Here is a 26,155-nt window from a genome sequence, read left to right on the forward strand (position 1 = left end):
AGCGGGTGGGTAGCCTATGGCTGCTGGGGTTCCTGCTCCTGGATTCCCCGCAGCTTTTACTGTTAATGTGCGGAGCCAAGGGGAAGGGATTTAGGCAAGACACTGACACAAGCCCCGTGGGGGGACATCAGCCATCCTCCACCATGGTGGCAGAAGTGACAAAGAAAATTCAAGTATAAATCTGTCTGGCTTTCCAGTTCGTTCCCCCACAGGCCTTCCGGTATTGTGGGCAAATTGCTTTACCTCTTCGCGCTGAACTTTCTCAATGGTGAGTTGGTGCTATTTGGGGCTCTTTTGGGTTTGTGGTATTAATGACGAAGGTTGAAGGTCCGTGCTCAGCAGGTCCAGCCCTCAGGCTCCCTCCTGCTGGTTTCCTGCGCCTCCCCCCACCCCCCCACTCAATCCCTACCACTCAGGTAACACAGGCAAATATAGGACCCCAGGACTTCAAGATTTCTCCCTAGAGTGTGCTAAGGATTGGGGCCAGGCAGTAGGCCACCACTAGCCCTGTGCTGGTGCCTTTAAAAAGATGGGGGCCATGAGAGAAGAGCTGATGAGGAAGTAGTCAGTGCCTGTGTTTCATTTTTGGGGGAAGATGGGGGTGACTTCAGGTTAGGGAGGCCACCAGGAGGAGTAGGGACAGTTGCGGTGGATCAGGAGGAGTTTCTCCCAAGGGCTCCTACAAAAAGGCGGCCGGAGGTGTTAGGTGTGCTCTGGCCCTTCAGCCCTGTTGTCTGGCCGTGTTCTACCTCACCCCTGCCCCTTTGCTAGGCTCCTGCCACTCCCATGCCCTCCTGAACCCCCCATTCTTCAGGACACCTTATCAGGGGATTGCAGGAACCCCTGAGCAGGTGGAATTGTGGTCATTTACAGGGTTTTAGACCACCACAGCTTCCTGGACAGGGTCCTCCACTGCAAGGGGGCTGAGGAGGACAGGAGTTGCCCTGGGGAGGCCGAGGTCCCACGCTCTTTTCCTACTGTGTGGTTTGGACACGTTGGAGTCCCAGGCTGGCCCTCCTCATCTGCTGGAGCCCCGCCCCCCACGACGGCTGCTCCCACTGTTTCAGAGTGAAGTCAGTGAGTGTTATAGAAGGGAACTGCCCATCCAGAAGAGGAACTTATGGGGACACAAAAAGGAACTGTGGCTGTCGGCAGGGGCCATAGTCTCCAGTGAACTAAAGAGGAAGGAGGGACTTGCTTTGATCAAGTGTCCCATGGAAAGCTGGCCTCTGTGGTGCGGGGTCCGGGAAGGATGCCTGCACTCTCCCAGCCGCCTCCCAGCCTGGTGGCTCCTCCGTTTGCTGCTGGTGCCCTGGACCCTGCAGCTAGCAGGCAAGTCTGTCTCCTCTCCGCATCCGCATCGTCCTCTTGCGCGTGTACATCAGAGGGACTTTCATCCAGGCAGTAGCAGCTAATTCTCGGGACCTGCCTCTGGGGATTTGCTGGTTGCATTTGAACACCGCCGTAGACTTCACGAGGGAAGCCTTTGGGGGACTGAGAGGAGGTTTAGCTAATGCCTTTCCAAGGTGGCGTTTGAAGGGGGTGAGGGACAGTGCGGTGCCTTCACCCCAGCGTTAACAGCTTGACAGCATAGCTTGGGCCTCCTGGTCCTTAAACAAGGAGGGTGGCTGCTGTGTTTTGAGGTCGGGTGTGGAGTCTTGTGGCAGAGACTGCACTTATACCACGGCTATGGTAGAGCCATTATGTTGAATCTGCAGGTGGCAGAGCTGCCCTGGGTGGTGTTGGTGGTTAACCATAGAAAGAACGACAGGACAGTATCCAGCCAGAGCATGGCGCCTTGGGACACGGTGCTGTTAAGGCCACTAGAGAAGGCCACCCTTCTCACTTCCTAAAATACAGCCAGAGGCTAAGGATTTTTTCCCCCCAACAGGGTTTCTCTATGTAGTCCTGAATATCCTAGAATTCCCTCTGTAGAGCAGGCTAGCCTCCAACTCAGAGATCCACTTGCCTCTGCCTCTCTAGTGCTGAGATGAAAAGTGTGCACCACCACTGTGCTGTGAGGCCAAGGATTTTATGACCAGGAAATCTCTGTTGCCCTTTCCTGGTACCAGGCTCCCTCGAAAACTGGGAGGTCTGGATCCAAAGCAGGCTGTGGGGTAGGGGAGAGTTTGTCCAGGCCAGTGTACCTCCAAGGGTATCTTTCTCAGGACAGCTAGCACCAGTCCCTGGCAGTGCTGGGTAACGTCTGTCAGGCATTCTGCGTCCTTGCTCAGGCCTGGCTAGCAGCTAGCCCATGGCTGAGCCATGGCCGCTGTACTGTGGAGGCCGAGTGCTCTTTCTTCTGTGTATTTATTTTGTAAGTGTATCTGTGCCGTGGCTAGTGTACAAGGGTCAGAGGTCAGCCTTAGGTGTTCATCCTAGTTTTCCACCTTGCTTGAGATTGTTTCTCTCTCTCTTTCTTTCTTTCTTTCTTTCTTTCTTTCTTTCTTTCTTTCTTTCTCACTGCTGTGTATTGTTTGTCATTGCAGGCTAGCTGGCCTGCAAACCTCCAAGGATTCTGTCTCTGCCTCCCATCTTGTGGCAGGAACAACAGGATTAGAGACACAGGCTACCGTGCTTTATGTGAATTCCAGGGATTCGAACTCAGGTCCTTACACTTGTGTCGCAGGCACTTTACCCACTGAGGCCTCTGCCCAGTGCCATTTTGGCTTTCATGGGGTGACAAGGAGTTGTTTCTACCCCAATTGTGTCATATCCCCCTTTTCATTGATATCACAGACAAGTATTCTGACAGTCAGGAACTAGCGTTTATTGAACCTTTGCCTAGGCCCAACACTGAGCGCCCTAGGCATCGTTTCACTGGCAGGGACGCAAGCACAGGGTGGTCTGTCAACACATCTGATGTCAGGCAGCAGAAAAGTCAGAGATTAGGCTGCAGGCCAGGGTCAGCTTCAACCTTAGCCTTGGCTCAGCCCAAACCCTGCCCAGTGGGTTTTGTTGGCTCTGTTGTTCCTTTCTTTGCAAAGAACAGTCTTCATAGAAAAATTTACACTGGAGCTGGGCATGGTGGTGCACGCCTTTAATCTCAGCACTCAGGAGGCAGAGGCAAGTGGATTACTGTGGGTTCGAGGCCAGCCTGGTCTACAAAGCAAGTTCAGGACAGGCAAGGCTACACAGAGAAACCCTGTCTAAGAAAACCAAAAGAAAGAAAGAAAGAAAAGAGGCAGAGGTACAACCCTGTGGCCTGTCTCCTTTAATGTTGTGTGCCCCACTCTGCCCACCCCAGACCTATGTAAAGACAGCCAATAGACAGAACGGACCTGTTGCTGACACTGTGTTTGAACTGATCACCTAAGCGAGAGATTGTGGCCAGTGCCTGTAATTATGAGAATTGGGAGGCCAAGGCAGGAGGATTGCAATTAGTTCCAGATTAGCTTGGGCCACAGAGTAAGATGCTGTCTCAACAACTCTCATTCCTGGCCCCCAAAAAAGAATTTCCACATAGCCATTTTAACTCAGCGTCCCTCGCGTTCCAGTCTTGTCTCTGTATGGCTCTTCCCTCCCTATGCCAAGGCTCTGAGTTAGAGGAGGCTTTGCTGGCCAAGCGACTGCAGCTTCGGGGAAGCTGTTTTGAAAGAGGATGAGCTACAAACAAAAACAGAATTTTTTTTTCTTTTTTTTCTTGCCGTGTATTGCAACAAACCCTCTGCCACAGAGAAGTTCTTCCTGCTCTTGCATGAGAGGGGAAAGCCTGCTCCCTGGCTCCCAGGGGGGTGGGGGCCGTCAGAGGAACACACAGCCCCATTTTTTGGTCCAGCCTCTTGCCTCTCACAGCTTCTGCTCCTCTTCCACACCCTGTCTCAGGCTTTAGTGATATCTCCCTCCCCCCTCTCTCTGGTTTATGAAAAACGCCTTCCTCCTGCCTCAGCTTCCTCCTGAGGACTAGAATCCCAGGCTGGCACGGCCATGCCTGATGCTTTGAGAGCCTTCCTCCTCCTCTCCTCTTCCTCATCCTCCTTCTCCTCTTCCTCCTCCCTCGTTTCCGCTTCCTTCCTCTTTCTCCCTTTGTTTATTATTATTACCGTGTGGATGTGTGTGGTTCACATGTTTCCTGGTTGTACACAGAGAGTGAGGACAACACAGTGGAGTCAGTTTTCATATTCCACATTTATGTGAGAGTGAACTCAGGTCCAGGATAACCACAAGTGCCTAACCCACTGAGCCCTATTGATAACCCTCCCTCCCTCCCTCCCTCCCTCCCTCCCTTCCTTTTTCCCTTCTTTTTTTCCCTAGGTTTTTCAGAACAGGGTTTCTCTGTATAGCCCTGCCCACCCTGGAACTCACTCCATAGACCAGGCTGGCCTCAAACTCAGAGATCCACCTGCCTCTGCTTCTTGAGTGCTGGGATCAAAGGTGCATCACTGCCCGGCTTCTTCTTTCTTTCTGTTTTTCTTTTTTTTTTAAGACAGGATTTCAATGTGTAGCTTGAACTTGTTATATAGCCCAGGCTGGCCAGAAGTCAATGTTTAGCCCTGGCTGGCCTTAAACTCTCCATCTATCTTCCTGCCTCAGTTTTTCAAATGCGGGGATTGTCACCTCCTTTTGACTGTTATGTGACCTGGGTAATTCACTTACCTTTCCTGGGCCTCAGTGTCTTTGACAAATGTCAACGCCTTTTCTCTTTTGACTGTTTTCAAACTCTGAGCTTTACTGATTTCTCTCTCAAATGCCCATGGAGGAGGAAGTGGCTCGCAGAGCCTCCCAGGCCATAGGTCTCTAGACACTGCGGGCAACAGAGGAGAATAAGCTCCAGGCCTACTGTCTCCATTGGGTAAAAATCATGAGACTTGTCCCAGGGAGCGGGATCCAGATGGAGCTCGTGTGTGTGTGTGTGTGTGTGTGTGTGTGTGTGTGTGTGTGCCTCTGACTGTGCTCTCTGGCCTCAGATGTCACCACTCCCTTTGTTCCCAAACATGAATAGTTGCTCCGCTTTCTGCAAGCCAAGGCTTCCTGCCTCCCTTCCTAGCCCTCCAGCCTCTGTCACCACTAGCCTGTGCCTTTCATCTTCGTTTAATCCCAATAAAGAGCTTGGGAGGCAGAGGCCTGCGGAGAGGCAGAGAGGCAGTGCAGAGCTGAGGTGGGCTCAGGGAGAGTGTGTGTGTGTGTGGGGGGAAGGTTGCCTGCCGGAGAGTGCATTGGCTGGGGGCTGGACTCAGAGGAAAACAGAGCAGGGGCACACTGTCACAGCATGGATAAAGGCTGGGGGACCAGAAACATGGAGAGGTTCTGTTTGACTGGAGAGGGGAGTCTCCCCAAGCAGAGGGATGTGAGGCCGGTTCCAGTAGATTATAATGCCTGTCAAGGGAGGTCCTGGCCCCGCTGCCTTCTTCATTGTAATTGTGAGATGTGATACACCTGCTGGAAAGTACAGGGATGAATAATAAATACTGCCAACAACAACAACAACAAAACCCCCAAAATGCGCTGCCTAAGACATGCGGCATGAGAGAGAACATTCCAGAACATTCTTCCACAGACACTTTTTCTCCCTTTAGAGGCGTTGCTCTTCTGAAGGAGCGTGGGCATGATGGTGCTGGATAAAGCTGGACCTATTTGCTCATACTCTCCTGTCAGCACAGAGCCACTTCCCACAGACTAGTTTGCCTGTTTTGTTTTAGCACTGAGAGCAAAAACTAGGGCCTCATACACTCTAAGCAAGCGCAGGACCGATGAGCCTAGATTGTCTGCTTTCGAACTTGGCACAATGGGTTTCTCTGTGTAGCCTTGGCTGTCCTAGATCACACTCTGTAGACCAGGCTGGCCTCAACATCCGAGATCCTGCTGCCTCTCCCTCCCCAGTGCTGGGATTAAAGGTTTGCTCCCCGCCCACCCCACCCCCCCTCAGCGCCTGGCCACTGTATGTATTCTTCTGCGGTGTGTCTCTTTGATTCAACATTATGCCTTTTAAGGTGTACCAAGCTGCTGGGCATGGTGGCACAGGCCTTTAATCCCAGCACTTGGGAGGCAGAGGCAGGTGGATCTCTGTGAGTTCAAGGCCAGCCTGCTCTACAAAGTGAGTCCAGGACAGCCAAGGCTACACAGAGAAACCCTGTCTTGAAAAACAAACAAACAAACAAACAAATAAAGGAGTGCCAAGCTGATGAGTGGTGAATGACATTTGTTTTCACTGCTGCTGAGAAGGAGCAGATTATGGTCCCTAAAGTAAATCTAGAGAAGACCCCCATCCCGGTCCCCTCAATATGGCCTGAGCATTATGAGTGGTTTTCATATTTCTTAAGTGGTTAGGGATAGGGATAAAAAAATATCTGGTGACCTGAAAATTATACCAAGCTCAAATCCCTAAGTCCATAACTGAGTTTTCCCGGGGGACGGACATGCGTTTTGTCCATAGACCATCTGTGACAGCAGAGTATAGCTGGGACCTAACCAACATGTCCCACAAGCCTGAAATGTCATGTGGACACCTGCCGTAGAGTGTCCTGCTAAGTGAGCACAGTGCAGTTTCTGGAGTCATGCTGAACATTGCAGGGGCGTCTTGCTGTGGGGCTGGGAATATGCGCACGGTCTCCAGGTGTGTATGTCCGTCCCTGTGCATTGTGCTCCAGGGCACACGTTCCCATGTCGTCCTGTGTGGCGGGAAGCTGAGTGTGCACAGAGCGAGCAGGGACCACCGGCAGCCCTGTGGCTTTATACCTGGGCCTCCCAGCCCAGTGCTCAGCACCCAGGGGATGCTCAGAAGGGAGTAACCTCTGCAGCTAAATGCAGTGCATCAGCCCCGATAGCCCCCCCCACCCCTCTTGTCCTCCCGCCACCCCCCCCCATTCCTCTCCTCCTCCCCCTGTTTTCCCCAGGCGATGGGCTGTCGAGCTGTTCATCCTGGTTAGACATAGAGCTCCGACTCTCTCGGAACTGATGCTCGTCTCTGGTACGAAGCCTCTTGGGTCTTGTGAGTGGGGAGTTGGCAGGGTGTTGGAGAAACAGGAAAGCGAGCGTGGGAGCTGCCCTTCCCCTGCTCCTGGTGCCTGTGTGGTAGGATTATGGCGCTGGAGTGGTTGCTAAGGCCTGAGGAAGGGGAGGGAAAAACTCCAGGTGAGCCCGAGGAGGTGGGGGGCGGGGCCAGGGGCGGGGATGAAGTTGGCAGATGGCCTGGCCAGCCTGGATCTGAGTTCTCAGAGACCTTGGCCAAGTTACCTGAGCGCTCTCCACCTCCCTTCCCATGCTGCTGAGGTATTCAGGGGCTCTCTACGCAAACTTTTTGCTAAGGAGGACAGGAGGTCATATCCCGTCCCGCTGCCGCTCTCAGGGGTCAGTGTGAGACTTCACAGGTAGGCACAGTGAATGGTTCAGCTTGGTGCTCTCTTCCCAGGGTGAGATCAGTATACACCCTGCCCCCTGGACTCCTCTGGGCCCAGCATTTTCCCCCTTGCCACTCTCTCCTCTGTGCCTGGGGCTTGGGAACCTTACAGGCTGGGGTCTTCCCACACCTCCTGCAGGGGACAGGGAGTCACTGTCTCTGCGCACACCCACATCAGAGCCTCCGGAAGGCCAGACCTCATCCTCTCTCTGATGCTCTATGTCAGTATAGGGCCTGTCCCAGATGAGGGGCTAGGGATCCAAGATGGGGCAGCTCTGACCTAGCCATCCTGTGGGGACTCTCGACTGGGACTTGGGGGACCCTGGTTTCACAGAGTCTGTTTGATGGGTGGCTGTGCTTGGGGGCTTTGTTCCCGATGCTAGTGGCCCTGCAGAGTGCTTAGAAGTGCTTGACATGGTTGGACAGCTGCCTTTGCCCTGCCTGAGGATGGCACGTACCACAGCCTGTCTGCTACTGCTGAGCTATTGGAAGCAGGACACAGAGCCAAGGCAGGGGTGGCCTCTACTATGCAGGCTGAGTCTTACGAAGTCAGGGAGGGCACAGACCTACATTCTGAATATGTGTAGCCTTTGATTAACCAAGTGCTCTTCTTAATCCTTCTCAAGCCAAGAATCTCAGGGACCAGGAGGCTGCCCTGGTCTCACAGCCTCACTGCAGCAGTTGGCTCTTAGGGGGATGAACTCAGTGAGAACCCTCCCTTGCCTTTCAGGACACAGCTGAGCCCGATCTGGGGCAGGTAAGGCTGTGCCAAGGATCTTAGGATCCTAGCCAGGGGATGAGATAAGAAAAGCTAGGGATATCAAAGGCAGCCGGGCAGGTGGGGGGGGCGGGGCTAAGGTGTGTGGGGGCGGGGCTAGGAGGAAGGGAAGGCTCAGAGAGAGGGTCTGCAGGTCAGGAGTCAAGACCAGAAACAGTGGCAGTCCCAGCCACCATTGCCTTTGCAGCTCTCCTGATGCTAAGAGGCAGCCTGCGAAGCTGTGGTGAGGGAAGGCTGGGGTGAGGGGGTGGAGGAAGGTAACTGCAAGCACAGCATCTGGGGTGCTGGTGGTGGATGGAGCCTGAGGAATAGCTATGGGAACTTGTGCAGTTTTATTTGTTTGTTTTGGCTTTTCGAGACAGGGTTTCTCTGTGTAGCCTTGGCTGTCCTGGACTTGCTTTGTAGACCAGGCTGGCCTCAAACTTACCGAGATCCACCTGCCTCTGCCTCCCCCCCCCCCAGAGCGCTGGGATCAAAGGTGTGTGCCACTGCGCCTGGCAGTGTGCAGTTATTTTTATTTTTATTTTTATTTTAAGGACAGAGTCTCATAGAGCTCGGACTGGCCTCAAACTTGGTAATCTATTCAAGGATGACTTTGAACTTCTGACCCTTCTGCCTTTACCACCCAAGCTCTGTGATTACAGGTGTGTCCTACCACACCTGGCTTGTACCATGCTAGGGACTGAACCCGCTGCAGCTTGGCGCATGCTAGGCAAAGCCCTCTGCCAACTGAGCGACATCTCCGATCCCCCAGCTTGTGTTTTAAAAGTAGACGGAAGGGAAGAAAGGAGAAGCCAGATGAATCACTAATGCTGGCGGATGGGAGGTTGGAGGTGGCCCCAGGTCTACTGGTTGGAACTCTGTGGCATCCTCTTGTCCTTTTTCTCAAACAGAATGACATTCCCCTTCTAATAGAAAAGCTCCCAGAGGCTACGCCTGGGTCCTAGCCACCCTCCACCTCCACCAGCCTCTCCAACCTCTTCCAGCCCCCGATGCCCTGCTTATCCCAGCCGCAAACCCTTTTCTCTCAGTACCTCCTCTTCAGTGCCCCCCCTCCCCGCTCCCCCCCTTCCAGCGCCCTGTGGGGAAGCTCTACCCAAAGAGCTTTCTCCCGCTGAAGACTCTCCTGCCCGCCTGCCCGCCCCTCCCCCACGCGGCTGCCTCCTACAACTCTTTTCTTCCTTCAAAGTTCAGCCCGGTAAAGAGATGGGAAAGAAAGACATCAAAATGTTCACAGCTTCTCTGTCAGGGTGGCGGAACTGCAGACAAGTCCGCCTTTCTTCTTGATCCTTCCCTGTGGTTTCCAGGATCTCCACGGTGAGCAGATTGCACTTATGCGGAGGGGCGGGGGGGGGGGTTGGGGAGGAGGGACCTGAAGAATTCAAGTACAGAGAACAATGACCCAGTGCAAGGGTTCTCTTTTCAAGAAGCTTCCATCCCCTCTCAGGATGGGTAGGGTCCTGTCCTGGGGGTTTCTACACCCATGGAGATGGTCCCTCTATTGTTTCATTTTCCAGCTGTTGTCATTCAGCCCCCTCCCTTCCTAGGACCCTGTCTGGGGCAGGGTGGGGGTTAGGGGGGTGGAGGATTGGGGTTGTGAGGTTGTCCTCCTCTCATCTGCATTCAAGGACAAGGGTCCTGTCTCCACCACTTCGCTCTGTTACCATCTCTGCCGGTCCACATACTCTTTTGAGGGTTCAGATGTGTGGAAAGGCAGACACCCAGGTCTCGCTCACCAGGGGCTCAAAGGGAAGCCACTCCAGTCAACACTTGAGAACTTAATCGAGGCCAAACAATTGACCAAATGCTCACTTGGCTTGTGTCTCCCCGTGGCTATCCTGAGCTCTTGGGTCTGGGGTCTAGAAATGTGAGAATTGGGACAAGGACAAGCTGTGGAAAGGGCCGGTAGCCACGCCACATCTGTATGCAACTGTGATTCAAAGGTGTTGAGCGACATGACAGCCTGTCTAAGCATGCCATTTGGAGAACATTAGCACTCAAACCTCCGTAAGACACCCACCGTTCAAAGGTCGCCTTCCAACGCATGCACCAGCCACTTGGTGACTGCTGTGTCAGGAATGACTCAGGATACCCTGCAGGGTGTCCTGAGAGTCACACTCAGGCACATGGCTGGGACTGGGGGGCGGGCGGGGGGGGGGGGGGACAAGCCAGCAGCCGGCAGTCTTCCCGAGGACCCTTTAGAGGGTCCTTTCAAGAGTCGCAGCTCTGAGAGCTGTCAGCACAGGTGGGAGGGCAAAACCCCAGGCCTCGTATAAAGACCGTGGGAACGACTTTCTTCTGGAGCTTGAAATCAAAGTGTTTTCCTTTAAAAATCGACCTGAGGCAGGGTGGATCCCTTTGATCAGCACGCCTGGGCCCTGACTGCTCGCACAGGGCCGTGGGAGGGATTGAGTTGCAGGCAGAGCTGGGAGCCAGCCAAGGCTCAGGAGGGGCTGCTGGGTTCTACAGAGCTCACAGCCGAGGTCAGGCAGCTGGAGCAGAGTTGGGGTGAGATGGGGGTGAGGTGAAACTTTAAGCACTTACCCCCTGCTCCTCCAGTAGGCGGGTTTTCCCAAGATTACTCCTCTCATCTGCCTCCTCCTTAAAGGGCCACCATCTGCTCTCCGAGGACTCCGAGCCTTATTACAAGACCATAGAGGGTTCATGGGTCCACTTCCTCTCCATAGGGCCATAGGGTTTCCTGGAGCTAGGCCAATGCCAGCAGCTCCCCCTAATGCTTAAAGAAACAATTCTGAGTGTTGCTTTCCCTCAACCCCTCCATGTGGCCAGCCCTGTCTGTATAACCCACATTTAGGGAAGTGATCTCTTTTCCTTCTTTCTTTCTTTCTTTCTTTCTTTCTTTCTGAAGCAGGACTTCTCTGTGTAACAACAGCCTTGGTTGGCCATCTCAGAACTCGCTTTGTAGACCAGGCTGGCCTCGAACTCGCAAAGATCCTCCTGCCTCTGCCTGCCAGGTTGCTGGGATTAAAGGTGTGCGCCACCACCGTCCAGCAGGGAGTATTGCTGTCATTTGAGTTTTGCTTGCTCAGACATTTTAGAACCGGGCAGACCCTGTGAATACGAGTGTGTGCGGGTGAGGATTTAGAGGCACCCAGAGTACAGTCTCATCTTTGCTTGATAGCTGTGCTGCTTGGGCAAACTTCATCTGGTCTCTGAGCCTTGTGTGCAAGGGACAGCAGCGTCCAACGTCTCAGGAAGGGGACCTGGATGTGAAGAGGGTTACTCCAAGATCAGGGACTGTAGGCTACAGTAACCCCAAATCAGAAGCCGCATGTTTTAGGGTGACCCTGTTTGAACCCAGTTGAGAAGAAGGGAAACCAGGTGACACACGAGGGCCCAACTCCGCGTGAAATGTGCCCTCCACATTCTGTCCTTTATGACTTGCTTGCCTTGCCCCCTGTGAATTGATTTCAGACTCCTTCCTGGGCCTCCTCCGGGAGGGGAGCCCCTGCTTGATTGGGAAGGGCAGGGGTGAGGCTGAATCTGTGAGTGTCTGGGAGAGCAGGAAGGGAGGGTAGCCAGAGGGGGGTTTAGCTGGGTACACCGGGGAGGAAGACTGCTGGGAGGTTCTCTGATTGCAAATTGTTCCCTGTCCTGGACCTCAGCTGGTAACTCCACCCAGCCCCGCCATCAGACTAAGCAGCTACAGAGTCAGAACTGGAAAGAGAAGAATCAGAAACCATGGGGTAATAGGCTAAGTCTTTCCCAGTCAGGAGGCTGAACACAGGCGGGAGGAGGCAGCAGCAGGAGGCAGCTGTCAGGGGGCCGGGGTGGGGCCCTGGGGAGGAGTACCCTTCCAACCTGCCCCTCACACACAAACCAGACACCCAGCTGCAGGCCTCCAGGCCAGGCCAGCAGCTGACGCTCCAGGGTGACACCCACCTCAGTGTTCAGTCAGGGAAGGACCTCAGGTAAATAGACAAAACTGGGTCAGGACAGGCCTGTTGTGGGTGTGACACTTAAGCTGGGAGTGTGAAGTCCCCACCATAACCCTGAGGCTGGCACTGGCTCTTTTCCATTCCGGAGAAGAAGCTCCTGGAGTCCAGAGACGCAAAGACACTTGCTCAAGGTTGTACAGCTTTTAAGTGGTAGAGTGAGGACCCAAATCTGGGCCTGCTGCCTCTAGTTCCTGGGTCTGAACACATCCCAGTCTGTGGCCTGGCTCTATGCTTCCTTGTAGCGCTTGGAGCTGTAGAGAGCTGAGTGAGTTTGCTTTGAGCTGCTCTTGGGGGGGAGGGGTGCAGTGGGTGGGCTGAGCAGTAGCCTGTGCTTCCTAGTTGGAACTGTATGTGAGGACAGGGAGAGACAGAGAGGACACACACCTTACCTTCCCATTATCCCTCCCTCTTCCTTCCCACCAGGGTCAAAAGGAGGTTCTCCCAGCAGCTGCAAGGTAGAAAGTTCATAATCCCCCCCCCTTGCCTTCTCACCCACTGCCCTCCTGGAATCCTGCCACGCCCCATGCCCACAGCCTTCCTGACCTCACCAAAGTGGAGGCCTTAGGTCCCTTCCCTTGTAAGGGACAAACAAGGTTTCTTGGGACAGCCCCTCTGTATCTGGTTTGTCTGCCTTGAAGACCTGTGGAGCTCTGAGCGTGACCACAAGGGCCACTCTGACTTGTGTCAGGGCCCTTTGGACCCTCAGCAGTTCCGGTCTCTCTGAGGACATCTCGGTCTTTGGGTCACTTGAAATCACCCATGATTCCTAGAACTTCAAGTCACGAGCCTGTAACGGCCATGCTGACCTTGCCAACTGCCAAGGTTGGTCCCACACAGCTGCCAGTCTGTGGAGGGTGGGGCCAGGTCTCCTCATCTCTCTCTTCCACTCAGACACCTGCTCTGTCTTTCCACATGGTTGCCCTGGGTGGAAATAGAGCAAGGAAAACCAAGGAGGGTCAGGGGTGACCGTGTTCTGGGAATTACAGTGACAAAAGGTTCCACTCAAGCCAGGCAGGGTGGTGCACACTTTCAATCCCAGTGCTGGAGAAGCAGAGGCAGGCAGATCTCTGAGTTCAAGGCCAGCCTCGTCTACAGATTGCATTCCAGGACAGCCAAGGCTAACACAGAGAAACTCTCAAAAAAAAAAAAAAAATCTCCCTAAAAAACAACAAAAAACCCAACAAAGGAACAAACAGAACCACTCAGACACAGTCTATGGCCCTCTCTCTTCTCAGCCTCTTGAAGTCTGGGGTGCATTCAGTGACGCTCCTGGGGTGCTTAGCTCAAAAGACAGCTGCAGGAACAGACGTGCAGAAAATGCACAGCCAGTTCCCTGTCCTGGTCACATCGTCCTGTGAGTGACACGCTGCCAAAGTTCAAAGATCCATGAGCCAAAGGACATGTAACCAACCTGTCCGTGACTGGACTGTTCAAATGTGACTGCTGCCAGGATCTGACAGACTGTCTTCCGCAGCTGCTGGCTATGGTGCCTGGCTCCTCCAGGGACCACCCACTCCCATCCTGTGCCTGTGGCCCCTGCCCTTTCCCTCAGCAGAGTCAGTTGAAGGGTAGTTCCAAGCACAGCTCCACTGTTTGTGAATCCTGTAGCTTTGATCCCCTGTGACTCTTCGTCCCTTTGTTTTAGCATGTAATTAGTGTGTGTGTGTGTGTGTGTGTGTGTGTGTGTGTGTGTGTGTGTGTTCGTGTTCCTCGGGCATGAGTGTAGCCATCGGAGGATAATTTGAGGCACTCTTCTCTTTTTCTACCATGTGGGTCCCAGGGATTAAACTCAAGCTATCAGGCTCAGTGACAACCGTCTTCCCCACTGAACCACTTTCCTTTTGTTTGTTTGTTTTTGTTTTTTGAGGCAGGGTTCTCTATGTACCTCTAGCCATCCTGGGCCTCAACTCACCGAGATCCCCCTGCCTCTGTCTCCTGAGTGCTGAGATTAAAGGCATGCGCCACCACTGCTCTGCTTCCACTTTTTTTTTCTTTTGGAGACGTTAAAAAATATTATGTCTACAAGTGTTTGCCTGAATGTCTGTGCACCATTTGCACCAAGTGCCTGCAGAGGCCAGAAGAGGGCGTTAGATCCCCTGGGGCTAGAGTTACAGATGGTTTGTTGTAAACTGCTACTCAGGTGCTGGGAATTGAACCTGGGTCTTCTGCAGGGGCAGCAGCTAACACTCTTCTTGTTTTGTCTTTGTTGGTTTTGTTGTTGTTGTGGGTGTTTTTTGTTGTTGTTGTTGTTGTTGTTTCTTTTTTGAGACAGGGTTTCTCTGTGTAGCCTTGGCTGTCCCAGACTTGCTCTGTAGATCAGGCTGGCCTTGAACTCAGAGATCTGTAATAGAAGTTTTTGTTTCTTTGTAAACTCAGCTGTGTTACGTAAATATGTTTTTGTTCTAATCCCAAGTGTGGGGTTTTAGTTTGAGCTTTAGCTTGTCCACACCTGTCAATTGTCTTGTGAGCAGTGTGGCTTTTGCCAGGGGCAAGGAGAGGGGTGTGGTCTAGGGCTCTGAGGGGGTGTGGCCTAGGGTTCGGGGTGTGGCCTAGGGCTCTGAGGGGTGGGGTCTAGAGTTCTGAGGATATAAATAAGAGCACAGAGGGTGTGTGGCATGTAGCAGTATGAAGAGAGACAGACAGTATGGTGGTTTGGAGCAAACAGACAGAGAGAAATGCTTTGGGGCTCAGCGGCTTGGAGGAGACTGTGGGTTGTGACTGCTGTTGATGGAGACAAGTATAGCCCAAAACTCAATTGACCCTAAACAGCTTGAAGAAGTAAAGGGGCCCCCTCACCCCACTAACCTTCTCTCTTCTACGCAGGACTGGGAGGTTGGAAGGGAGGTTGAGGCCTAAACACCCCCAAATAAAGTCGAGTTTAAAAGAAAGAGCACTATAGAGATCCACCTGCCTCTGCCTCCCTGAGCGCTGGGATAACAGGTGTGCCAGGCTCAGATAAGCTAGTACTTTTTTTTTTTTTTGAGACAGATTTTCTCTGTGTAGCCTTGGCTGTTCTGGACTCTCATTGTAAACCAGGCTGGCCTCGAACTCCCAGCGATCTACCTGCCTCTGCCTCCTGAGTGCTGGGATTAAAGGCGTGCGCCACCACTGCCCACTCTTAACTGCTGAGCAGTCTTTCCAGCTCCATATTGAACTATCTTGCCAGCCTGGCTCTCTGGGCTTTTTTGTTTTTGTTTTTGTCTGTGGAGTGCGGTTACTATAACTGCCTCGTGTCATTCTTCCTGTGTCCTGCGTGACTAGGGTAGATTTTTCTATACTTGTTTTTTTCCTTCTATTTCTTATATATCCACTTCCAAGTCTCAGAGGTCTTCAACTCCCAGGCACCTTCCCTGCTCCCCCCTCACCCCCCATCAAGAGAGACTTAGTTACTCCCTCCCCTGGCACTCTACCTTCCGCTGACCCCAGGCTTCTTCGCTCATCACACAGGGTATGCTGACAGGCCAGCGGGGACCTGCAAGCTCCCTGGTAACCTCTTCTGAGTTTGTGTCTGTGTTGGGGGGCACAGCAAGTGCTACAAGAGAAGGTTTCGTGGACTTAGAATTTCTCGGGGCTCAGGTGCAGCTGAATCGGGGCTGTTTCTCACTGGCAGACAAGTAGGGCAGGGGGCTGGACACCCACAGGTAGCTAGGTGGTCCAAGCTGTGGGGTGATGACACCTCAGCAAATGAGGGACAGTGCACTGAGATTTCTCCTGGCTCCAGAGTAGTGGCATTGCTTCCGAGACGCAGAAGGAGCTATGCCGTCTCTCCCCCTTCAGACACAGCACTTTCATCTGGGCCCGGAGTTTTCATTCCAAAGTCCCTGTGTACTATGGCTGGCCAGAGCCAGGCCTTGACTTTTCATCATCGTAATCCTTTAACCTTAAAGTAGAAGATGCCGCGAGGCTGTAAAACAGTAGACGTCTAGAACTGTAAAGATCAGCTTAATTTCAGTAGCAGACTCCATCATTTTCCAGAAGGGTGCCTTGAGTCGGGGACTTTTTAAAGACAATTAGATGGATATCCTCCTGCCAGGAAAAATGGGAAGGTAGCTTCCTCGTGCTGGCAGCATGTCCACCGCTCCTCATCTGAGAGGGACCTCAACGCTGGAGAAGCGGAGGGCTGACCACTTTCTAGGTCTCTTTGCTCGGATTACAGCTTCCACCCTTCAGCCGGGTGGTGGTGGCGCACGCCTTTAATCCCAGCACTCGAAAGGCAGAGGCAGGCAGATCTCTGTGAGTTCGAGGCCAGCCTGGTCTACAAAGAGAGTTCTAGGATAGCAGGGCTATTGCACAGAGAAACCTCAAAAACAAACAAACAAGCCGGGCATAGTGGTGGTACACGCCTGTAATCCCAGCACTCTGGAGGCAGAGGCAGGTGGAGCACTGTGAGTTCGAAGCCAGGCTCAACAAAGAGTGTCCAGGATAGCCAAGGCTAACATGGAGAAACCCTGTCTCGGAAAAACCAAAACCAACCAACCAAAGACAACTTCCATCCTTCACTTTGGAAACCCTGGGGAAGCCATCTGAGCTCCGCTTACCCTGGCAGCCTGACAGGGGCATATTGAGAGCCCATCAGGAAGATCAGGTGCTGGTGCTGGTGCCCCTGAGGAACCAGAAAGACATAGGAAGAAATAGAGGCCATAGGGCCAGGTGTGGTGGCGCACGCCTTTAATCCCAGCACTCTGGGAGGCAGAGGCAGGCGGATCTCTGTGTGTTCGAGAGGCCAGCCTGGTCTACAAAGCAAGTCTAGGACAGCCAAGGCTACACAGAGAAACCCTGTCTCAAAAAACAAAACAAAACAAAACAAACAAACAAACAAAAATATAGGCAATAGGAAGGGGACACAGGTAAAGGGGCCCCAGATAGAGAACTCCTCAGGTAAGGGACACAGGTGGTGGGGTTCATAGACAGGCCACAGAGAGGGCAGCTGTAGGTACAGGGAGCTGCTGGCAGAGCAGCTGCAGAAGGGGCTGGGTGACAGATGAGTCGCTGGCAGAGTGGGCGGAGCTTGCAGTCATTTGTAGTTTGTTCCATCCTCATGCACTTTATGCACTTTCCAGTCCACCAGGAACCCTGGGCAGTCACTCCATAGCACCTGCCCCCCAACCTGCTCTACCCAGCCTGGCAACATTAAAAGCCTCTTAATGACAAAGCCAGAATACTGCTGTCTTGGCATTATATGGCACGTATAGCATACTCAAGCCATGGCTGCTCTGCCACAGAGGCCAGAGAGCAAGAGGGCAATGCCACATGAGGGAAGCCTGGAACAGAGACTCCTTGCCAGGGAAAGGGCCTGGGCACCACATTAGCCAATACTCCCAAAGTGACCATTGTCCTACTCTGACAGTGAATAGGGCACAATCAATGCCCCCTGTTCTTTAGGGGGTGGAGTGTCTCTTAGAGGCTCAACAGCAAATTCAAAGTAGTAGCCCATTCAAAACTGTGAGGCCTCACTAGAGGATTCTCTCCTCCTTCCCTGGAGTCTTCCAGAAGGCCCAGCCTCCCCTGAAGGCCCCCCCCCAGCAGAAAAAATGAAGAGGCCAGAAGAGGCCCTCCTGGCTTCACGACAGCCCGCGCCACAGGCAGGAGGCCCACAGCTCGATTTCCACAGCAAAATAAATCTTGAGACTTTCTAAGCGTCTCAAAACGCACGATCTTTTCCCGATTAACAAGCCGGCCTGCGTGTTCTTGGCTGCTTGCTGCCGACCTCAATTTAAAAACTGTCTGCTGTTTAGCTGCCGGAGAGGAACGGCCCTGGAGGCATGGAATATTGAAGCTGAGAGCCCTGCGTTGCCAAAGTCAGGGCGCTGTGGCTGCTGACCCTGCTCCAAATCTGAACATCATCCCAGAAGCCTGAAGGCGGCTGCTGCCAGGCTGGGCGGCGGCTGCGTTGGGGGTGGGGGCTTAGACTGTTTGAGAACAAGTGTCTCCAAGTAGGGGGATGTTTGTGGTGGACCTGGCCTTGTGGTGGGATTTGCAGCTCCATGTGAAAATGGCTCGCTATACCACATGGGGACTTGACAAAGTTCTCTGAGCCCCGATTCCCTGCTGGTTGAGCTGTAGGAAGACCTGCTCCATTGCCATCCCTTTCCAGGAAGTGCTTGGGGTGCCCTGCCTTCCCCCTTTCTTCAGTTTATCACTAGCTTTTGGCTCCTTAGGTCTCTATGTGGAATACATGGGGGGCGTCTTTTGTCCTGTAGGAAGAAGAGGAGTTAGGAGCTCTGGGGTCCCCTTAGCTTGGGGTGCAGTCTCTGGTTTACTCCATACTTGTTGAGGAATCTGACCTAGTGGTTGACCTCCCAGAGTCTCAATTTTCCTCCCATCAAGGCTCTTTTCTTGCCTGGCTGTCTGCCTTGTGTTGGAGAAAAGGAGTCTGTGAGAGTCACCCTGTGCGGCCCACGTGCAGGAGGTGCACGTGGGCTGAGGACACTTCCGGTGAGCTGTCATTTTTACCCTGTTGTCCCCCTCCCCCCCAACAGGAGGGATGTCAGTGACCTATCCCGGCCTTCCTATCGTGGTCTCCCTGGCCAACACAGCTGTCTCCTTTAGCTGCAGAATCAACTACCAGAACATTCCAAGATTCACGGACTTCACCGTTAGCTTCTTTCATGTGGACCTCCATGGCAAGAGAAGTTCAGAGAAGCCGATTCACTGCCAACGCAGTCCTGGCGCAGAGAACCAAACTATGGATTGCGTGGTTGGGCTCAGGCTGCCAGATGCATCAGCCACTGGTACTTACTACTGCTTAGTCAAGGGGTCGCCCGAGATGCAGGGCGATGGCGTCTTCATTCTGGTCAGAGGTAAGGCCTCCTCTCAGATCCTTCCAGGGAGAAGGAAATGCAAGGGTCACCTGGCAGTTTCTCTGCCACGTCTTTCAGCTTTGCAAACAAACCGGAAGCGCCCCCAGAACACCCTTGCCCTTCTGGCGTGCCAGGCACCTACCTGCCTTATTTGTGTTGAAAGAGAAGGGGCCCAGTACGTCGATCCGCCTTTAGCTGCCTTGGACAAGTGACTTGAGAGAGGTCAACTCGGCCCATTGGTGCCAGAATCCCATTAGCAGTGCGGGACAGTGTGGGGTTCGGCGTGTGCATGCATACACTGACTTGGTTTTGTGGGTGTCTCGCCTGAGTGAGCATTTGCTTCACATCATCCTGGAAGTAGTTCCTAGTCATCATTCTCAATGGTGTGGGAACCGCCCCCCCCCCCAAACTTAAGAGCAAGCCATGATCTGAGTCTTGGCTCTTGCTCCCCTCTCCTCTATGAGTCACCTAAGGGAGTGGGGACTTCAGAGTCCCTCAGACCTGGGTTTGAGTTCCTGACTTACTGCCTGACCGGATGTGACCTTGGGCCTGACCTTCACAGTAGTGCTCTGCTCATCAAAGACTTCAGCAATGTTGCACAGGATGGGCTGCCGCCTTGGGGTGGGAGGCACTTGCTAAATAGCTATTATGGGCCCAGAAGTAGGTCATTTTTCTGTACATTTCTGCCAGCCAGATACAGGCAGGAAAAAAGGGTGGTGGGAGAGTTCAGGAGGAGGGGAAGTTTGTCCCTTGTCTATCCTTGGTGCCACATTCCTTGTCAGTCCCAATGTAAGCCTGCCTCCCCAAACCCCCACAACACACACATATAGCCATTATTTTCAGATACAGGGAAAGAGGTCCCCAAAGATGAAATGACTCACCCAGGATCCCAGAGGCAGCCCTTGGCAGTGCCAGCTCACTGAGGCAGGGCCACTAAGGGAGCAAATGACCTAGTCCTTGTCCTTAGAGTAGCATGGCAGTCAACATGGCCCGGAAGGGTCCCAGGGGGCTCTTGACAAGGCCAAGAGTTGTAGAGAGCTAGAAATGGGTCAAAGGCTGGGCGTGGTGGCACACACCTTTAATCCCAGCACTCAGGAGGCAGAGGCAGGCTGTGAGTTCGAGGCCAGCCTGGTCTACAAAGTGAGTCCAGGACAGCCGAGGCTACACAGAGAGACCCTGTCTTGGAGAAAAAAGAAAAAGAAATGGGCCAAAGGCAATGCAAGGCTTGGGGGCTAGGGGTGGGTGAGCCAGGTAGGCCCTTCGTTTCTTCTGGGAAACTCACTCTCTGCTCTCCTCCCTCCCAGACGCAGGGTACCAGCCACCTTCATTTAAGGTCCAGGAGGCCCTGATGTTTACCTTTACCATCCTGCTGAGTGTTCTGAGTGTACTCGGCACAGCTCTGCTGCTTTGGAGGAAGGTGAGGACCACATGGACACACAACACGTTCTGTGGAGTCTTGCCCCATCCACCCACACTATGGAACCGGGGAGGCTTCCGGGACCAGAAGGGTTGCCCCTATTCCATAGGGCACCCTAGACCCTGGGGAAGACACTCTATCAGCACACACATCCACTTTGACCCTATTGAGAGAAATAGGGACTCTTTAGATTTTCCCAGGTTACTTATCCTTTTAAGAACCTGGGAGAAGCAGGGTGGTGGTGGTACACTCCTTTAACCCCAGCACTAGGGAAGCAGAGGCAGGTGGATCTCTGTGAGTTTGAGTTTGAGGCCAGCCTAAACTACAGAGTGAGTTCCAGGACAGCCAGCCACACAGAGAAACCCTGTCTTGAAAAACAAAAAACAAAAAAACAAAACAAAAACAAAACAAAAACAGTGCGAGAAGACATAGCCTCTCGTGCTGTTCCCAGACAGAGCCCTGCCCAGATAGCCAGCAACTCAGAAGTAAAGAAGAGCCTAGAAGATGCTTTGTGCCTGACCCGCCCACCCACATCCCATCACTCTGTGAGGACATTTCTTCCCATCTCACTGCCCCAGAGAGCGAGTCTCGGGGAGGCTGTGGTCGTATAGAAAGCATATGATAGAGTAAGGGCTCGAGTGCTCCTGAAGGGGACAGTTTGCTCCAGCTCTTTGCCTGGCTGTTTCCTGTTCATGGTGGCTCCCTAGGAGAGCTGACTCCCCATGGGGGCACCCCTCATTCTCACCATCTCTTAGTGGTCTCTTGTTCCATGCTTGTCCCCTGATGCAGCCTCAGCCTGTGGTGTAGGACTCTGCACGTAGTAGGTCCTCGGTAAATATCTGCTGAAGAGAGCGTGGCTAACAGAGAGCTAGGCATTATGGGAGAAACCACGCTGGCTGGTTTCCTCACCTGATAATCAGAACGTGAAAGGACCAGTTCTGGCTGCCTGGGTCATAGACAGAGCTGACCCAAGGGACAGAACCCCCAACCTCCACAGCAAAACACAGCCCAACCAAGTTGCAAATGGTGCTCTCCCTCTGCCCCCGTAGAAGTCCCACCTCAGCCTAGGCCTCTCGGCTGGCCGGGTAGCGCTGGAAGACTTGATGTCCTCCCCACTGCCCCCCCAAACCTCAATCCACCTTACACCTGCATCTGAGGCCACATATTGAGGTGGAGGAGAACGAATCTGGCCACTTCCAGCTGCGGTGACACCCACTGTTCTCCTCCCCCCCCCCAGCTCCCAGCCCCCAACACCTCACACGCCAGTAAAGACACCTGTGTCATTTGGTATTCTGTGGCCCTGTCATTACCCATCTCCCCTTCTTTTCTCTTCTCTCCCTACTCTCTTGCTCCCCTCCTCCTCCTCTGTCCCCTCCTCAGCATACCCCTCCCCCTAACAATCTGAAGCCTCCTGTGCCCTTGAGCTTTTTCCTGAGGCCAACAGTGGAGCTCCCCTCCTTTGACCTCTCCGTGGCAAGCTCCCCAGGCCACAGGATCTCCAGGCCCAGCCAGGCCTTGGAGGAGCACTGACAATGGTTCCCACGGTGCCTGGGTTTTCCAGCCTCGGCTCCAAGGACCTTATCCAGGTAGTCTCCAAATCGCCACCACCTGTGAGCACCTGTCCTTCAGCTTTGGTGGCATTCGAACAAGCAGGCTCAGAAAGGAGGGGGGGGAGCGATCCAGGACCCCAGCCATCTTGACAAGAACGTATCAATGTGCCTCCAGTGTCCCACAGGTCTGACTGTGACAGTGTGTCCAGGAACAGACAGTGCAGGGAGGTGCCAGAGTCATGTCCCCTCTACAGAGAGACATTTACTAGCACGAAAGGCCTCAGTTTCCCTCTCTGTGAAAATGGTAACAACTCCATGCCCACTCCCTCAGGCCGCAAGAGAATTAAGTGACAAGTTGACAAGGCCAGGGCTCTTTATGAATTATAAACCATGCATAGATGTAGCAGCTCTTTGTATGAGACCTACAAAACCTTGCAAAACAGAAGCCAGCGCTCTGGGTAGCACTTGGGTTGGCATCTTAGTGAAGGCAGGCATAGGTTCAAATCCCGCCCCTGTCACTTATTGCCTGTGTGGTCCTAGCCATCCCCTGCTTTCTCCAAGACTTCACTTCTTTATGCGCGGGGGGAGAGGTGACCTGTGGGGGAACTTGTCTGCTGGTTTGTTGAGGAATACAAGCAACAAGGCATATCTCCCTGCCTGGCTCTATGTTCAGAGTTGTATAATGCTGAGACTGGGGGTGGCACAGGCTTCTGCCTGCGAGTTAAGTGGCTCTTGAGCGCTAATCCGGGAGTAGATGGGCTGGGGATTGGCAGGTGGCCAGGGTTTTTAATTAGCTCCGTGCCCTGAGATGAGGCCGCTGTTGCTCCACTGTTGGCAGTGTGGTGCCTGCGGATGGGGGCGGGGGGGGGGGGGTTGTGTGTGTCCCGACTGTCTCCCTCTGACTGTCACCCGGGGCCCTGTGCTTTTCCAGCAGGGTGACCCAGTGTTCTCCAAATTCTCACTTGCTGTGTGCTTCAGCCTTGGGGTGTTTTCCAAAGCTGCCTTGGCTCAGGCATGCTCCCTAGAGCCCTCGGTGCTGCCTCCTGTCCACACTGCTCCGCTTGTCAGTCTGCCCAGCAGGGCGTTTAGCCTCAGGGTGACCTCTGTTAAGGTCCGCAGCCCTGCAGGTCCGCTGCATGCCTGCCTGCTGCCTGCTGTGCTTCTGCCTGGAGCCCTCTTATCCGGGTGTGTGCTGAACGCACACCCCCTTCCTGAGCCGTTGGTCCCTGTGCACAGGAAGCTCTGCTGTGGCAAAGCTGCTATGTCTTGCCCACCTCTCCCGAAGCCTGTACGTTCAGGAGGGCAGGAATGTGTCCACCTATCTGTCCATGTTGTCCCCATAACAGAGGTGCTCAGCAAACGTAGGGGTGGTTGACTGAGAGTTTCCTAAGTGCCACCTAGGGCCTTCTCTTCATCCCCTCCCCCAAATCCTTGCAATCATCCTGCGAACAGGTGCGGGTGCTACTGCTGAAGACACTGAAATAGAGAGGGAGAAGACTTGCTTCAGGCGACAGTCCATGGAGGGCTGGCTGTCTCGGCATCCACTTGGGGCCCACCCATGGTTTGGCTTCCAGGGCCAGGCCCTGTCTCCCCAGAGTCAGGCACTCCGCCTGTGACAATGCCTCATGTGTGGATCTTTGCATTTCTTTTAGCTTCTGGCACCTCTCCCTGGAGAGGGTGGGTGAAAGTGTTGAGTGATTAATTTTTCTGTGGACCCCCGTGACAATCTGACGGGAGGGAGACGGGAGAGCTACCTCTCCTCAGCCTTGACAGCCTTGGCTTCCTTCTCCACACAGAAACAGATGTCAGTTCTGGGCAATCACACCACAAGGACATGTCCTGGTCCCAAAGCCACCGGCAAAGCCACCAAGCCTCCAGCAGAATCCATCTACACGGTGAGTCCCAGGGCCTTTCTACCTTTTTCAGGCTTGACTGGGCCCTGACTAGCTGCAGGATATTTCTGTGCCTCAAGTTTCTAATCTGTAAAATGGACACAGTGATTCTACAAATTAGACCTGTGTCTGTCTGTCTGTTGGTCTGTCTGTCTGCCTTATTGTTGTTGCTTTGTTTTTCCAGACAGGGTTTCTCTGTGTAGCCCTGGCTATCCTGGAACTCACTTTGAACAGCAGACTGGCCTCAAAATCAGAGAGCCGCCTGCCTCTGCCTCCAGAATGCTGGAATTAAAGGCGTGTGCCACCAATGCCTGAACAAATTAGATATTTCTACAGAGGTGAAATGTGTGCCCCCCCCCCCTTTAGACTCATGAGGCATGGAGAGCAGAAGTTGGCAAGGATGAAGAAACTTCCATCAGCTGACCAAATTATCCCCTGAGCCGGTGTGCAAGCTTCTTCCTATTCCTGTTGCACAAGCGACATTGAAGCAGCAACTGCAAAAACGTCACAAAAAGAGGAAAGGGCCAGGTGCCACCCCACACCCAGGACACACCAAGGGTTTTCTATTGCCCACCCACTCCGTTCCTCACTCATCCCTCCAGTCACAGCAAGACTCCATGTGTCACACGCCCTGCTGTGTCACACACGTTTCCCATCACCCCCACAGTTTTCACAGTTATGAGAGAAGGGCCTAAGGAGGCTATGCCACTGGACAGGGGACTCCCCCTGTGGGTTGCGTTGCTTATAGTCTGTGTGAATAGGGGATGCTCACTGTAGAGCAAGTGAAGGATTCGCCACCATTGTCAGCCAGAGCCACCAGGCTCCCGGCTCCACAGCTGGCCTGTCGGGTAGCTAAGGACATATTTTGATGGTCTTGTCACTCTTCCCTGTCCCGAGACTTGACCATAAACCCCCTTCCCCGGACGCAGCATGATCACCTTTGTAGAAATATCTAGTTTGTTCAGGCATTGGTGGTGCATGCCTTTACTTCCAGCACTCCGGTGGCAGAGGTAGTGGCTCTCTGATTTTGAGGCCAGCCTGGTGTTCAAAGTGAGTTCCAGGACAGCCGGGGCTAAACAGAGAAACCCTGTCTGGAAAAACAAATCAGCAACAACAAAACAGACAGACGTGTGCTGTTCACCGAGGACGGGGTTGGTAGCAGTGAGGCCAAGGAATGTTCCCACGGGGCCAGCAGTGACAGCTCTAAGAACAGGACAGTTCTCAAAGGGCCCTCAGTTTCTCCTCCCCAGGGGCTTTCCACCAGCTGTCACAGCGTATGCCACCTCAGACTCCCCGACTTTCCCTCTTTCTTCCTAGCAGATCAGCACTGTGGGAGATTATGGCGTTAGCTACTGTGTGAAAATCAATCTCTCTCTCTCAGCTCACCCCCCCGCCCTCCCTTCCCTTCCATTTCTCTCTCTTCTGGGAATAACCCCCAGGGTGTTGTACATGCTAGGCAAAAAGGAAGTGCTGTCCCACTGAGGGGTAGCCTCTGTCCTTACACCGGTTTTGTTTTTACACTTGTAGCCCAGGCTGACCTTGAACTCCTAATCCTCTTGCCCTCCACCTCCAGAGTGCGAGCGCAGGAATTACAACCTTGAGTTTCACTGTCCGACCGTACTTCAAAAACTTAGAATTGAAGCCGGGCATGGTGGCGCACACCTTTGATCCCAGCACTCAGGAGGGAGAGGCAGGAGGATCTTTATGAGTTCAAGGCCAGCCTGGTCTACATGGTGAGTCCAAGACAGCCAAGGCTACATAGAAACACCCTGTCTTGAAAAGAAACAAAACGAAACTTAGGATTGCATATATATTTTTCCCTTATTTATTTTATTTTAATGTATGCACCGTGTTTTGCATACACGTATATCTGTGTTCCATTGTGTGCCTGGAGTCTGGGGAAGCCAGAAAAGGACGTCAGGTCCTGTAGAACCTGGAGTTCTAGAAAGTTCGCGCTGCCATGTGGGTGCTGGGAATTGAACCCAGGTCCTTTGGAAGAGCAACCAGTGCACTACCGAGCTGTATCTCCAGTCCTGGTTTGATTTTCAGGCTCTACTATCTCCTGGGCATTTCCCACTTGGAAAGCATCCTAGTTTTGTCTTGTTTTGTTTGTTTGTTTTGAATAGAGAAGACTCACTTTCCCCTTGACCATCTTCCTTGTCTGTGTGTAGCATCTTCCCTTCTGTGGCCTGGCTTTAAGACTTTAGGACCAGAAAGGAGGTGTGGAAAGAGACAGATCACAGAATTTCACTAAGCCTTTGAAATAAGAGTCCACTAGTGTGGCCAAAATGGTGGCACACCTTTAATCCCAGCACTCGGCAGGCAGAGGCAGGCAGATCTCTGGGAGTTCGAGGCCAGCCTGGTCTACAGCATGAGTTCCAGGACAGCCATGGCTACAAGGAGAAACCCTGTCTCGAAAAAAC

General features: G+C 53.3%; 1 protein-coding gene across 2 annotated transcripts in view; it reads left to right on the plus strand.

Annotated features, from left to right (window-relative positions):
- Window positions 1-1,138: 1,138 nt before the first annotated feature.
- NFAM1 (NFAT activating protein with ITAM motif 1) overlaps window positions 1,139-26,155 on the plus strand; it is a 37,626-nt gene continuing 12,609 nt past the window's right edge. Inside the window, exons 1-4 of one of the 2 annotated variants that reach the window (XM_084748423.1) lie at window positions 1,139-1,332; window positions 18,623-18,873; window positions 20,178-20,290; window positions 23,637-23,735. In XM_084748423.1, coding sequence (XP_084604549.1) covers window positions 1,253-1,332; window positions 18,623-18,873; window positions 20,178-20,290; window positions 23,637-23,735 — 543 coding nt within the window. In that variant the 5' untranslated portion in view covers window positions 1,139-1,252. Of the gene's footprint in view, window positions 1,333-18,552; window positions 18,874-20,177; window positions 20,291-23,636; window positions 23,736-26,155 lie in introns of both variants that reach the window. The other variant, XM_084748422.1, reaches the window with a different exon arrangement.

Source organism: Acomys minous, assembly GCF_964271855.1.
Source record: "Acomys minous genome assembly, chromosome: 12".
Classification (NCBI taxonomy): domain Eukaryota; kingdom Metazoa; phylum Chordata; class Mammalia; order Rodentia; family Muridae; genus Acomys; species Acomys minous.